General features: G+C 41.0%; 2 protein-coding genes across 2 annotated transcripts; one reads left to right on the top strand and one right to left on the bottom strand.

Moving 5' to 3' along the window:
• Window positions 1–952: 952 nt before the first annotated feature.
• Window positions 953–7,389, bottom strand: slx1b (SLX1 homolog B, structure-specific endonuclease subunit; the record flags this gene model as incomplete). Its single annotated transcript, XM_080742325.1, has 6 exons — window positions 953–982; window positions 3,544–3,762; window positions 4,870–5,020; window positions 5,957–6,129; window positions 6,564–6,615; window positions 7,217–7,389. 6 exons carry the CDS (start codon window positions 7,387–7,389, stop codon window positions 953–955), a joined length of 798 nt encoding a protein of 265 aa, XP_080598451.1.
• Window positions 7,390–8,611: 1,222 nt separating this feature from the next.
• LOC308297707 (bolA-like protein 2) lies at window positions 8,612–11,309 on the top strand. The gene is made up of 3 exons (XM_080741260.1): window positions 8,612–8,811; window positions 9,559–9,656; window positions 10,735–11,309. The coding sequence occupies exons 1-3, from the start codon at window positions 8,749–8,751 to the stop codon at window positions 10,832–10,834; spliced, it is 261 nt and encodes an 86-aa protein (XP_080597386.1). The 5' UTR covers window positions 8,612–8,748; the 3' UTR covers window positions 10,835–11,309.
• Window positions 11,310–16,096: the final 4,787 nt, after the last annotated feature.

The raw sequence follows: 16,096 nt of genomic DNA, 5'->3' as shown, positions 1-16,096 counted from the left end.
TCTTTGCCTAAAATAGCTGATCTACAAGCTTGTAGATCTGCTATTTTTGGCTAGGGTTAGGGTTAGGTTCTCTATTTGTTGGAAAGACGACAAATTCTGAACAGAACTGCTATCTTTTTTTATTGGCCAGTTTTGTGACGGTGACTTTGTGGCTGACCACCTGACTATTAATTTACTGAAGGTCTGTCCGACGTCTGTCTGCATGCTGACATCACTGATACTACACAGTGTCGTCGCCATGGTAACAATGCCAGACTGACATCACTGACGGACATCACTACAGTGCCCACATTTGACATCACAGACTGGCCTGGACACGGAACACCATATATGGTCATAAAAAGAGTGCCAGCCAGACAGACGGATACAACGGGTATTGCTGGGCATGGATGGTGACTGTTCTGCCAACATTACTTCTGAGACTCCTACATTCAATCCCACATCGCACACACCTGGGAACAGGACTAGTCATTTAGAATGAAATGAACATGACAAAAGTAAAAAGATATCATTAAAACGATTGATTAATGTGCAATAAGTGTTAAATGGCTTTATATCATGAACGGTACTGTATAATTGCTATAAACTTAGCTCGTCTCCCAGGCCAGCTCGATAACAGGCTCGATAAGCCCAAAGCTTATTGATAACCAAGCTTCACTACATTTCTTATGGAGTTTGTAATTGGCTCAGGTTTCCAGCTAATATCTATAGAATGTATAGATACAAATATTCAATATATTAATCAATGCATGGAACTGAATAAACAGTGAATTATATTTATTGACATCGAATTTATACAAATGTAGACATAGATATAAAAAAAAACACATATCTGATTTCATGTAGCATTAATCCATGACCACACACACACACTCACACACTCACACACACACACACACACACACACACACACACACACACACACACACACACACACAGAGGTGTTTCTGGTTCAGATCTGCAGCTGGTCTGTCCAGTGACTCTGTAGAAGAAAGCATCACAACAGGAGTAAATAACAGAGCTGTAACGGTATCTGAACTGAAGAGATTTTAATTGTCAAGATCTACTATAGAGGGTATGCACTATGCGACTGCGCATGCATAAAGTGAATGGCAAATCAAGTTGCAAAGTGAGTTCAACGTGGTTTAATTTCGTTTATGCAATCAGATATGACTTTTCTGTTTGGATGTATAGGCTGTCAAGGCCAGAAAGTATTTATTTTGCCACTCAGTAGGTGTTCCCGCATAACGTCTGGGTATGACGATGATGTCACGCGCATACCCTCTATATCGATATGCAAACAGCAAATATTGTATTGTTTGACTTTGTATTGTATTGAATCTTTTTTTTTTTTTCATGACGTCTGCCAGAGAATCAGTGTGTTTACTTATTTACAGAATAGCCCAGGGTTCCCACACATCTTTACCAATTAATTTCCAAAACCTTTCCAAAACTTTTCCAGAATATTTAACCCGATTTCCAGGACTATATAACAATAATTCAGCTCATAAATGTAAATGTTTCCCTTAACATCTCACCCCCCCCCCCCCCACACACATTTCACACAGATAAGATTCATTTGCTAATTTTTAAATAATTAAATCGTATCGCCATGAATGAACCAATATTGTCCATGTATCACATTGTCAACCATGTATCGTGATGCGTATCGTATTGCTGTTAAAATGTATCCTTCCACTAAACACATTCTGACCAAAGTTGACTAAAGGTTTGAGTGACAAGTGTCAATTGACATTGACACCATGTTATGTTTCATGACATTGGGACAAAATGTAAACATTAAAGGCTCAGTTCACCTCTGGGACAACCAGATCTTATTTTATTGTTGTTTGGGACAAGATCGACACAATCCTGAATTCTTTTCTTTTAGTTCAATCTGTGTTTTTAGATATTTTAGTATTTCAGCATGGATGATGATGCATTTTGCATCATCACTGCATCATATGATGCAAAATGCATCATCATTCATGCTGAAAAACTAAAATGCAAGAGGCGAAAATTGGGAAAATAGACGATCTACATGCTCACAACGCGGTGTGAGCATGTAGATCTGCTATTTTCACAATATTTATCTGTGGAACCGAGTCACATTAAACATAATACCTACAATTCCAAGTGCTTGTCAGGGTGGGGGGTCCCCAGTTCAAATATGTTTATTTTGGGGGATACGGCCTAAAAAGGTTTGAGAACCCCTGGTATAGAGCATTAACAAATTCATCCACCAGGAGCATTACAACTCATTCTTATGACTTCCTATCTAGCCAAACTTTATAAAATATAGATTTTTTTTAAAGAGAAAACAATAAAGAAAGGCAAGCGAATATTCGACTTCGGTGAACAACGTCGAATAGTGACTTTAATATTCGAATATTCGAATATTTGACCCTAGTACTTGACAATATTCAAATATAGCAGACATACAAAACCATAGCCTGTCAGTTTACCAAGGCACAACAGGGCTGCCCAAATGGTAGATCCTGATCCACCAGTAGATCACAAAGGCTGTGCAGGTAGACCACATGACATGCCATATCATTTAAATATAAAGGAAGACATTTATAAACAAAAATCACAAAACCCCTCTTTATTGCATCTGTCACTTGAATAAAAGTGACTTGATTGATTTACATCAATTAGGGCCTGTCGGCTTCCTTCACTGCTTCTAAAGTAGGCAAACCCCACAAAGCAATGCTTTGTTTTCAAGAGTCAGTAGCATTACAACAAAGAACCCAAAAACCTACCACTAACATACAGATTGGGACTTTCCCCCCCCTCTATTTCCCATTTCAAGTGCGTTTGTCTTTTATGTAACTCCAGTGTTGCTACTATTCCAAAGCTCCCTCACGTAACTTGTTTTTTGGGAGGTGGGGGTAGATCATGTTGAGCTGGTAATTTTAAAGTAGCTCTCAAGTCAAAAGAGTGTGGGCAGCCCTGCACTACACTGTCTCTCTGCATTAGGTGTGGGCGATATGGTGATAATTATCGTGGAGACAATACAATGTCTCCACAATATGCCTTTTCAGAGGTATCGTATTTATCGTGATACAATTGAGGGAGCCTTATAAAAAATCCTGTTTAATCATTAATACAGAGATTCATTGCAGAATTCAATTTAAACCTGCATTGTGGTCTAAATCAGTAGTTCACAAACTTTATAATGTCAAGGTCTCCACTCAACTCTGACAGTATCCAAACGAAACCAAATGGACCCTTACGGGTCCATTTGGTTTCATTTGTACACTGTCAGAGTTACACACTTGTAAAGTTCAATTTAGACCTCCCAAAAGGAACCCAGAGAGTCAGTCTAGTTTTTGTCAAGTAACTTGAAAAATAACCATAAAAACCAACGTGAAAAAGAATCGTGATAAAATCGTGTATCGTGATACAGCTTGGGAAAATATCGAGATATTGTATTTTTCCATATCGCCCACCCCTACTCTGCATTCTATGTGTTCGCCTTGCTAGTTCACTCTGGATAAGCGTCTGCTAAAAGCCTACACTGTAAAAAATGTCTGTACTGACCTGTTGTTGCGAGGCTGTGAGGTCATCCTCCAGGTCGCCGTAGCAACCCTTCTTGTGTCGTACGAGGTTCCCCCAGAGCAGCGGGCGGCGGCAGCTTGGACACGCCCCCTCCACCGGGAGCAGGTGACCCGGCTCCGCCCGCAGGAAGTGGCGGGCCAGGCACGCCATGTGACTGGTCATGTGACAGGAAGTGTGGAAGCAGCTCAGCTGGTCTGCGGGCTGGAGGGGGGAGGATGATGGAAAATGATTGTTTCCTGTTGAAATGTGTTAGCAACTTTTCAACATGAGATTAACGGTGGATTCATGCAAACACGTACGCACACACACTAGGCCTAGGGCATTCACAAATAGTGATTTTTTTTAGTATTCATTCAATTATTCGACCTCAAAGTGTTCGAATAGTTGAATATTTGACAGGATATATATATATATATATATATATATATATATATTATTTTTTTATGAGAAAAAAATAAATAAATAAGTGAATTGTCGACTTCGGTGAACGTCAAATAGTGACTTTGATATTCGAATATTCTGTGAATGCCCTAACACACATATGCACACACACTGACAAACTTTTCAAAAACGCAAAACTGCCTTTCTTTTGGTGAGCAGCGAAGTAGTTTTGTTTATTTTGACTGAAGTGGGGCAGTGGAAGTCCTGGTGCAGTCTGAGTCTGTGGCCAGACAGAGCGTTAGCGAGGTCTCTCTAACGCAGGGACGAACTGGGACTAAAATTCAGCCCTGGCATCTTGGCCAGACCAGCCCCCACAACCAGCGCGCGCGAAGGGCGGCACATATAAATACACAATTGTTTAATACCACAACCTTTACAGACAACAAATGATAACTACACAACTACACAATCCATAAATTGTATAAGTTAGCATACAGTTCTCACCACCAACAAGCGGAGTATGAACATGATTAGTGACAAAATATGTCAGAACTTTGGCTATTTTCTTTCTTCTTTTTTTTTTACACCAGCCCCCCCAGCCCCCTAGCCTACCAGCCCACCGGGCAAATGCCCTGTATGCCAGATGGCCAGCCCGCCCCTGCTCTAACGCTCTGGACCAGAGCTAATATGAGCCTAGTTCTAACAGGTCCCACGTTGTTGATTGATGACCATATTCACACGGTGGCCATCTTGCCATTAAGTTAATGAAATGCCACCCCAGTTGCCACCAGGTTTCAATGCAAATTTCAAACATAGCTGCCTGGTGACTACCTTTTTAAAGATTTAATTCATGGGTTATCGATTATTGTTTGGACCCAATGTTTTATAGGATTGTGACATTAAAGTAAACTACCAGACTGAACTAACCTGGACAGGTTTCCTACAGATGGAGCATAAGGATGTCACTTCCTCTCCCTGGCCAGAGGGTGGCGCTGCAGCCTGCTGCTTCTTGGCGCGGACGCTGCCGAACACGATGGGGATGTGGAGCGGAGGCTGGAGGAGAGGCTCAAAGTCCATCCTGTAGTAAACACCACCATCACGTTTTACTGGGCGTTCACTGAACAATAGGCTCTATATGCCATTGGTGGAAAAAGTACTCGCATTGCTTTAACGCAGGGGGTCTTCAACAGGGGCTCCGGGACCCCTAGGCGGTCCTCAGAGTCACTACAGGGGGTCCTCCAAATATTTGTGTGATATGAACTTTTTTACTTTAACCGAAAGCTTTTTTCCCCCATCCATATTCTGAGAACTTTAACCAAAAATGGCTGATCTACAAGCTCACAACGCCTCACGCTGCGAGGCGTTGTGAGCTTGTAGATCTGCTATTTTCTGCACAGAGGTTTGGTGTAGAGGGGGAAAAGAGCAGACTAAGTACAGAGTGAAAGGTCAAGTTTATTAAGTATTGACGGTTCAAGTGGTTAAATATCTGAAAACACAAATTGACATGAATCCAAAATACACAGATGATTATGTTGTCAAACAATGAATAGATATGGAATCTATGAAAAGGTTGTGGTGGTCCCTGCTTCATCTCTCTCTCAACTAAGGGGTCCTTGGCCTGAAAACATTGAAGACCCCTGCTGTAACGTACAACGTCATGACATTACAATTTACAATTTATGCATTTAGCAGAAGCTTTTAACCCATTTGGAAAACATTTTTCCAAAAACCTTAGAAGGATTCAAAAGACACTTATAGAATCGTGTCAAAATTCTAATTTTCTAGATTTTTCAAAAAATAGCAGATCTACAAGCTTGCGGCGCGGCACTCGGTGCCGCGCTGTGAGCTTGTATATCTGCTATTTTTTAATATTTAAAGCATAAAATATTGCGTAATAATGTGTTCAGGCCTAAATGGGTTAATCCAAACTGCATACATTTATTCAGATAACGGTAACGATTCTGAAGCTTATATAAAACTATTTGCCATTTTCTCCAATAACTACTGTCCTCACCTGTACTCCTGCTTGAGCCAGCGGGTGGTGAGGGGCAGGCGGCTCCACGGCGCCACCCGCAGCATGTTGGAGACAACGCGCCAGTGGAACTGCAGGCTGGACTCCTTCTTGGAGCGCCGCGTCACATGGGCCAGCCGCCGCGAGGAGTGGGGGTGCTGCCACGCCCACTCAAACTACCAACCAATAGAACGACACGAGACATGTCACATGGGCAACTCAAACTACCTGGGATTGCTTCCAATTTCAGGTTTTTGATCCGTTCGGGAGTGGAAACAGCCTACGTCATTTTGTAGTCAAAACGGACTACACTTTTGGCCGGAAACTACCAAACCGAAAACCATTTTAACCCCAAACAATTCCCAGCATAATTTTAGGACCAATACCAGGCTTTCCTCCGATGTGGAAAGACTGGTGACCAATAGAATGATACCAGACATTTGATTTCTAGAAAGGAATGTATTTAATTCAGTGTGACCAGAAGCAGTGTTAGACTGAGCAGAGATGGGATATCAAAAGCAGAGGCTTTGACATTTCTATGCATGTATAATGAGATTCTTCTTATAGTGTATAAACAAGAGCAGAATGACAAAGCCTCCAGAAAACTCACCCTCAAGGCAGCGATGTCTGATGGAAAGCCATGGATGATGAGAACCATTTCCCTGAACAGAACACACACACACATGGAGAGATCATGAGTATTACGGAGGCCTTAGGGTTTGTTCGTGCTAATCAGTCTAAAAGCGCCAGATTTTGCACAGATGTAGCTCAGGGCTTGCTCTAATGATTTAGCTAGGGTGACCGCGAGTTTGTGACCTTCGGGGTCGCCACAGCGGCCAAATCAATTGGGGCTCCCATCGACTTTCTATACAGGAGGAAAATACCCAGAAAAGAATCCTTTTTTTTACAATTTTTCTGATGATATTAGTACTGTGCTCTGTCTGCAATTCAATGTTATATGAGTTAAATATCTATCATAGTACTGTGTTCTATCTGTCTATCATTCAATGTTATACGAGTTAAATATCTATCATAGTACTGTGTTATGTTCTGTCTGTCATTCAATATTATATGAAATTAAAAAAAGGATCTTAATGTAAATAAGCCTATGCTTTCCTGAGTTTTCTTTTAGTTGACCTTGTACCAGTGAACTGTACTGTCATGAAACTGTACCTTTTCCTAAGCAAACTTCTAATAAATACTCAATCAATCAAACCACCACTGTACTTGAGTAAATGTACTCAGTCAGATCCATCACATTACCAGGGTCCCCGCCCACTGGTCCTCTTGGCCCCGCCCCTGTGACGTCCCGCGTTGTGCTGGCCGATGCGCCGCTCGGGGTTGACCGTAAAGCCGATGTAGATGCGCCCCTTGAACTTAGGGTTGGTGCAGAACAGCATGTAGACCCCGAAGAACCCCTCCACCTCCACCACCATGACGGCGTATTAATTAGTATAATTAATTAAAAACAATAGCAGAGCGGGTTCATTTTATACCCTCTTATATACCCGCTATTTTTAACCTGGCCGAATATCGGCTGCGCATTCTCTACCAACAGTACGGTAATGTGTAAACAAACGGTAGAGATGAGCCGTTTAAACACTAAATACATTTAAATGAATAAAAACACATTTTCTCATCGTGTCGCTGTGTTCTTACCCTTCCCAAATACTGATAATGTTATACAAAAACACCAATAAAATCTACATTTAATAAAGAGACCCTCTCTGCTGCGTTTTGATGTGCAGCTGCTGCTAAATGCTAATAAACGTTAGCATAGCTGCTGCTGCTGTTTCAAAAGACCCAATAGGTGTCCGCCGCTTTGCCTGAATAAAACTCTGCAAAAACAAACAGACAGACTCACAGAAACCACGTATGACATGTCAGTTAACCACGGTTACTTTAGTGTGTATAGTTATATGTCCTGGTAAAAGCGTCGGATATATTTGAGTTTGTTTTGATATTATTTTGTGTCAGGCAAAAATATCCGCCTCCACCTCGCAGCGAGGACCCCCAAGAATCGGCTCCTCGCGATGCGATTGGCCACATCGCCGACGCACGTCCCGCCCCCAGGCTCCGATGGAACGAATCCCATTGGTCACGCTGGCCGCCGTCGCGATGCGATTGGACGCTTGATTATTCCCCCACAAGCAACTTACATCCGCGTGTGCGGAGTTTTCCCAATGGGTCTCAGCAGCGTGTATCTATTCTGCACCTAGCTTAAGGCAAGACCCACTTTTAGAGTGACAATTTTTTAACTTCTGGGGGTCCCTGGAACAACATATTTTGAGACGGGGGTCCGCGGCCAAATGCACATCATTTTGGGGGTCCTTGACATGACAAAGTTTGAGAACCACTGATATAGCAACAGCATTCTTTTCAGAAAACTGTAAAGACATGTAGGCCTATAGGCTCTACAGTGGTTCTCAAACTTTGTCATGTCAAGGACTCAAGGACCCCCGAAATGACACGGACCCCCATCTCAAATTATGTTTTCCAGGGACCCCCTGAAGAAGCAGATTTGAGTTAAACATTTTCAGTCTGCCTAAATTTGGGTCTTTCTTGTCTTAAGCTAGATGCACAATAGATAAACGCTGCTGAGACCCGTTGGGAAACGAAAGGTCGCCTTCCATTCATACTCACCCCACCTCACTCAGACCACCACCATCTGACACAAATGTTTCCATGAAATCAACTGATTGTAACACTGTAACAATAGATTCACTGATAGATTGAAGGGTAACATTGTAGCAGTAGGTTTTAAAGTGTAACATCGTTGTTAATTAATAGTCGTCATGGCAGTGACAGCTGATCTCCTCCGTGATAAACTGATCAAGGAACTGCAGGCTGTGCATGTGGTACTGTATTGACTTCACTTATTGATTATATTCATAGAAGCACATGTTGTTTCTGTATTGTACAATACATTATATGCAGGTTGTCATCTAACATGTCATGTCAATGAACCCCAAATGAAATGTATTTGGCCATGGACCCCCTCTCTAAAAATATGTTGTGCCAGGGACCCCCAGATTAGGGAAAAAAAGCACCACTCATCTGGCTGTAGACTTGGGTGAGGTGTTATGGCCAATAACAGATATAAACCCATGTCAATATGATCTCATTCTGTTTAATATGTGTGTCCATTCTGAAACAGGCATTGGCATACACTGTATTTGATAAAGTAATGCCCCTATTCAAGAACAGGGATGCACCGTTGGCCCCATATTATCCCCAACATAAACAACTTGAATGTAGCATTTTTTATTTATTTTTTAAGTGCTTCTCCAGAAAACACAGATAGAATCCGTCAATCCGAGGCCTTCACCATCTTAAAAGGCTTTTTCAGCTTCACATTCAAACATAATTATTGCAACATAAAATATAGGCTACAACCGATGTTTTTTCAAAAAATATTAGCTCGATACCGATAATGCAAGGCCGATCCATCGTCCGATACCAATATGATAAGGACTAATTGTGCGTCAGTGGCCCAGTGCAGCACTTCAGTAAATGTACTTGAGTTATTTTGTTTCCACCACTACCAATGTTACAGTGATAATGGTTCTTATCAACAGTGTTTGTCATGTGTATATACTTCACAGGAAGTCGAAGACACCTCGCCCAACAGATGTGCTGCTAGCTTCAAGGTTCTGATCGTGTCCTCACAGTTTGAGGGGAAACCTCTTTTACAGAGACACAGGTAACAGTGTAACACCTCTTTTACAGAGACACAGGTAACAGTGTAACACCTCTTTTATAGAGACACAGGTAACAGTGTAACACCTCTTTTACAGAGACACAGGTAACAGTGTAACACCTCTTTTACAGAGACACAGGTAACAGTGTAACACCTCTTTTACAGAGACACAGGTAACAGTGTAACACCTCTTTTACAGAGACACAGGTAACAGTGTAACACCTCTTTTACAGAGACACAGGTAACAGTGTAACACCTCTTTTACAGAGACACAGGTAACAGTGTAACACCTCTTTTACAGAGACACAGGTAACAGTGTAACACCTCTTTTACAGAGACACAGGTAACATTGTACCAATGAACACACAGTCACGGAAACAGTCAAACAGTTTGTAAGTCTGAGATTGTACAAATAGAACCACTCTCATTGTTACACAAACATTCACAAGATTTTGCTGTGTACTGTGGATACATGGATACATACGCAAGCTTCAGTACATTTATCCTGTTGTCCGTGTGAATTAGTTCTCGTATTCTAGCATTAATTTGACTGGAAAAAAATCAGAAAAATAATTATACTCACACTTGACATACTCTAAAATGCAGTTACGGTGGTCAGCCTTCGGATGGCAGTACAGCCCATTAAAAAAGACCCATCCCTAGTACCTGTCCTGTAGTCACCTTTTCAGAACATTTCTTATCATCCATATAATTACTGTATATAAAAGAGCAACTGACATTGTTGTAGATATTCTGAAGTTGCCCGTTATCTGTTGCTGTACCTTTAATAATCTGATACTAGGCTCTCCCTCCCTTTCCCCTATATCCATACTGTATGTCCTCACCAGGAATAGCAGATCTACAAGCTTGTATTTGTGTTGTTGCTGTGTTGCTGTGTTGTAGTTTCAGTGTCCTACAGTCTGTAACTCAGAGGATGGTACACAAATGGAAACAAATGTAGCATTAGGTTCCATTTGTACTCTTCTCTTCTCTCAAATGAAATGATTTCAGTTAACACTGAGGATTTTAACAGTACGTGGAGGTGTAATGTGTACCTGATGTTTAACCCTTTATGTGCCAGGCTGGTGAACACGTGTCTAGCAGAAGAACTGAAGGAGATCCACGCCTTTGAACAGAAGACCCTCACCCCCGAGCAATGGGAAAAACAGAAGGCCCAGTGACACACACGCACACGCACACTGAACAGAAGACCCTCACTCCCCAACAATGGGACGAACACGTCACCGTGGCAACAACACAACACTAGGGTTGGGATCCAGGAGGAACCATGTGTACGCTCCCAAAGGTACAGACATTTAAAGGTCCTTTTGGAACCCTCTATCGTTAAAGGGAAGCTTTAAGTAATCAGAACCGTTAAGCGAGATTCGTTAAGGAACCAGAATCATTTAAATCTAATCGATCCCAACCCTACACAACACACCAAACACAACAAACAGGAAAACACACACTCCCTTGCAGTTGAATAGTGTGTATGTATGCCATTAAGGCATGCATAACCACATTAACCCTCATATCAAGATGACTATTCCACATATCTGTATATAAAGCTAAAGCCAGGCCAAATAGATCATTTGCAGTGCTTGGGAGGAGAACCACAGCTGTCTTTATCTGTATATCAGAGACATAAAAGTTAAATGACATGAAAACAATAAACCAAATTAAAGTCATTGTTGTCTGTGTACTGGTGTTTGTAAGCATCTTTTTTACTGCATGGTTTGGCAGCCTTCTCAGGCACATGATCAATATAAACCCTGTGTTTCTCATGTCACATGATCAATATAAACCCTGTGTTTCTCATGTCACATGATCAATATAAACCCTGTGTTTCTCATGTCACATGATCAATATAAACCCTGTGTTTCTCATGTCACATGATCAATATAAACCCTGTGTTTCTCATGTCACATGATCAATATAAACCCTGTGTTTCTCATGTCACATGATCAATATAAACCCTGTGTTTCTCATGTCACATGATCAATATAAACCCTGTGTTTCTCATGTCACATGATCAATATAAACCCTGTGTTTCTCATGTCACATGATCAATATAAACCCTGTGTTTCTCATGTCACATGATCAATATAAACCCTGTGTTTCTCATGTCACATGATCAATATAAACCCTGTGTTTCTCATGTCACATGATCAATATAAACCCTGTGTTTCTCATGTCACATGATCAATATAAACCCTGTGTTTCTCAAGTCACATAATCAATATAAACCCTGTGTTTCTCAAGTCACATGATCAATATAAACCCTGTGTTTCTCATGTCACATGATCAATATAAACCCTGTGTTTCTCATGTCACATGATCAATATAAACCCTGTGTTTCTCATGTCACATGATCAATATAAACCCTGTGTTTCTCATGTCACATGATCAATATAAACCCTGTGTTTCTCATGTCACATGATCAATATAAACCCTGTGTTTCTCAAGTCACATGATCAATATAAACCCTGTGTTTCTCATGTCACATGATCAATATAAACCCTGTGTTTCTCAAGTCACATGATCAATATAAACCCTGTGTTTCTCAAGTCACATGATCAATATAAACCCTGTGTTTCTCATGTCAAGGATCCTCAAATTGATTGATTGAATGCTTTATTAACAGTTACAGAGACAGGCCAGATGGAAAGGAGTAGAAGTAACAGTTTTTATATACCTGTATACAGATATAGTACATCTAAAGAAAAAAGAATATTGTGTAAAAAATAATTGCATGCAGATGCCATAGCAGCCCAAATCATAACTGACCACAGAAACTTCCCACTGGACTTCAAGCTACTCTGACTTCAGAAGGTTGACATTTCTCTGTTATAAATCCTTGTTTTGAGTGGTCTCGTGTGATATTGTAATATTTTTGAAATATGGACTTTTGATATTCATGAGCAACACGCCATACGAATTAAAACTCTTAACAAAAAAAGGTTTGGAATAATTCACTGCATGAATGCTTCAAACAAGATATTAAAGTTTCAAGTAACGTTACTTTTACACAATATTCTATTTGTTTTAGATGGATCTGTATTTACTGTAAACCCACTTGAGCAGAACTTAAACGACTCCTACAGGTACGATTCATTCAAAAAGTTACTCAAGTAAACGTAACGATCACTGCCCACCTGCGTGCACGTGACAGTGGGCGTGCACGTGACAGTGGCGTGCACGTGACAGTGTATCAAGTGTGTGTTCATGTGTGACACACTTTGTATTGAATATACATGAACATGACTAACTCATTATACACATTTCTAAGAACACACACACACACACATGCGTTCACAGAGCGAGCGTGTGTGTGTGTGTGTGTGTGTGTGTGTGTGTGTGTGTGTGTGTGTGTGTGTGTGTGTGTGTCAAATGTCCCCATGTAGAAGAAATATACACATTAGTGAGGACAGTTTTCTTGGTTAATTAAGGGCAGGGGTCATCACCATGCTGGCTTGTGGAGGAAATGTTTTGTATTGTGTACACTGGGAGTTTAACGAATGGAACCAAATGGACGCTTACGGGTCCGAGACTTGACATTCAGTAATTGGGTCTTTTGATCAAAACAAGACCATCATAATGGCGTATAAAACAGAAAATCTATTGCCACAGACAACACATCTTTGCCACATTTGTGAACTGGAGGATTGATTTTGGGGTTTGTATTGTAAAGTACAACGGTGTGATGTCATCACATTGTGATTTGCAATACAAACCCCAAAATCAATCCTCCAGTTCTTGGCAACACAGAAGGTGGGGAACTTTTTTTTTTTTTCCCCACACAACTCCTCTAAGGTATATTAATGACATAGTTCAATATTGAAAATGGGTGGTCTTCCCCTTTAAACTGTGTGTCACTCCCTGGGCTCTATTTTCGTCCATGCCTTACCCATCTTATCCTTAGTATCCTTTGTTGCCTTTCTTTTTTTTACTATTTTGAAAAACATTTCAAAATAGGCCTACTTAAAATACCAATCTACATTGAAATATTGTGAGATCAGCTGTTTGAACTATTTAAAATAAAGGTTTTACAAAATAGTTTAAAAAAATGGCATAAAGGTCTAGGGATCAGACAGGATCAGGCCATGCTTCACTTGACACAACATATAATATAAACCAGGGGTCTTCAACAGGGGGTCCGGGACCCCTAGGGGGTCCTCACAGCTAGTACAGGGGGTCCTCCAAATCTTTGTGTGCTAGAAACTTTTTTATATTAACCACTTGTATCCAGCGTCCATATCCTATGAGAACCTTAGCCAAAAATAGCAGATCTACAAGCTCACAACGCCTTGCAGCGCGAGGCGTTGTGAGCTTGTAGAACGGCTATTTTCGGCAAAGACGTTTGGCGTAGAGAGGAAAAAAGAGCAGACTAAGTACAGAGTGAAAGGTCCAGTTTATTAAGTATTGATGGTTCGAGTGGTTAAATATCTGAAAACACAAATTGACATGAATCCAAAATACACTGATGATTGTGCTGTCAAACAATGAAACTATTGGAATCTATGAAAGGTTGTGGGGGTCCCTGCTTCATCTCTCTCTCAACTAAGGGGTCCTTGGCCTGAAAACGTTGAAGACCCCTGATATAAAGGGTTAGAATTCCCCCTTTCTAGTTTCTACTAGCTTGGAATCCCCTGGTAGACAGTGGCAGCGCGATTTCAGAATCTGCATGCAGGCAGTGAACAACACCAGAGGCAGCGCCACAGATCACTTTCAACCCAGAGTCAAAACCAACAAAGGGTCAAACTCTTTTTTTCTGCTATACCACCAAAATGTGGAAAGCCTTACCGAAGGCCATAAAGGAGTGTGGATCACTAGCATCCTTTAAAATTGCCCTGAAAAACCACTTACAGGCAGCAGCCGTTCGCAACTGGTAAAAAATGAACCTAGCCCAACCCTACCCTCCCCTGCCCCTTCTTTGTATACTTACTGTTTGTTTTAGACTTACTGTCTTCTTTTTTGTTTTTCTTTACATATCTACTGCATAGTACTGTGTTCTATTTGTCTGTCATTCAATGTTATATGAGATACTTCAATGGTTTCCAGTGGAAATAAGCTTAGTCTTTTCATGGTTCTCCTTTTAGTAGACCTTGTACCAGTGAACTGTACCGTCATGAAACTGTACCTTTTCCTATGCAAACTTCTAATAAAGTCTTCAATCAATCAATCAAACACACAGTCCTGAACCCAGCCTGTCTCTCTCTCTCTCTCTCCTGTCTCTGTGGAGAATACAAACACCTTAAAATAATCTGGGGAAGATAAACAAGTTTATCATCCTTCAGTGGATGAGAGAGAGAGAGAGAGGAGCATAGCGTTGAAACCTTGTATATCCATCCAGATATCAACTTTATTAGTTTTTACTAAATGATTGTCCTACTTTGTGGCACACAAGAGTATAGCAAATATAGCAGATGTAGGCCCCTAGTGAGCCATAGTCTGATAGTAGACATCTGTTTAAAACCAGGTTATAACTGGCCTACGTGAATTTTTTTGGCTAGGCTTAACCGGGAGTTAGACTTTGATTAGCAGTTTTTTTTTTAATGAATGAATGGTTTATTTTGGTACAAAGTAAAAAAATAAAAATAAATTGTTTAAATCTAATCTAAGTTTAGCCGTCTAAACATTTTTTCACTTTTAGACACTTTTAATCCAGTAACCGTGTTTTGCCTATAGCCGTTTAGACGTGTTTTCCAATAGCCGGAAAAATTCTCGGTGGGCTGCATCTACATTCTACAAGCTCACCTGTCATGACCTGTTGTCGTAAGCTTATAGATTTGCTATTTTGCATTTGCACTTTTTAAAGTAAAGTTTAAAGTGATTAAGTATGTCTGTAGCTTTTGACATTTGTATCAACACAAGCCTGTGACCATACCAAAAACTCTCAATCGTTTTCTGAAAAGTAACACTTCTGGACATACAAGGTTTCCATTTGACAGCGAGGATATTATGTAAAACACGTCAGTCCAGAATGTTGACTGTGTGTGTGTGTGTGTGTGTGTGTGTGTGTGTGTGTGTGTGTGTGTGTGTGTGTCAGGAGGATTAGTTCCACCACTTTGCCCCCCGTGGTGAGGGTCTTCCATGGCACTAATGGAGGCAGCAGGACAGCCCTCCACTCTGTACCGCGCCTCACCACACACCATGATGAGAGAGAGAGAGAGAGAGAGAGAGAGAGAGAGAGAGAAAGAGAGAGAGAGAGAGAGAGAGAGAAAGAGAGAGAAAGAGAGAGAGAAAGAGAGACCACACACATGATGCAGAGAGCAGGGACGTGCAGAGAATGTTAGAGAGGCAGGGGCTGACATTTCTAAAAGGGTCTTTTGGTGGAAATAACGAAAACCGCAGACCTCCAAGCTCACAACGCGTCGCACTGCGACACATTGTGAGCTTGGAGGTCATCCATTTTCCATGCGTTATACCACACTGAACTAAAG

The sequence above is a fragment of the Nannobrachium achirus genome, assembly GCF_963921795.1.
Source record: "Nannobrachium achirus genome assembly, chromosome: 14".
In the NCBI taxonomy this organism is placed as follows: domain Eukaryota; kingdom Metazoa; phylum Chordata; class Actinopteri; order Myctophiformes; family Myctophidae; genus Nannobrachium; species Nannobrachium achirus.
Note: the sequence above shows the minus strand (reverse complement) of the source record. Positions and strands in the feature narration are given on the sequence as shown.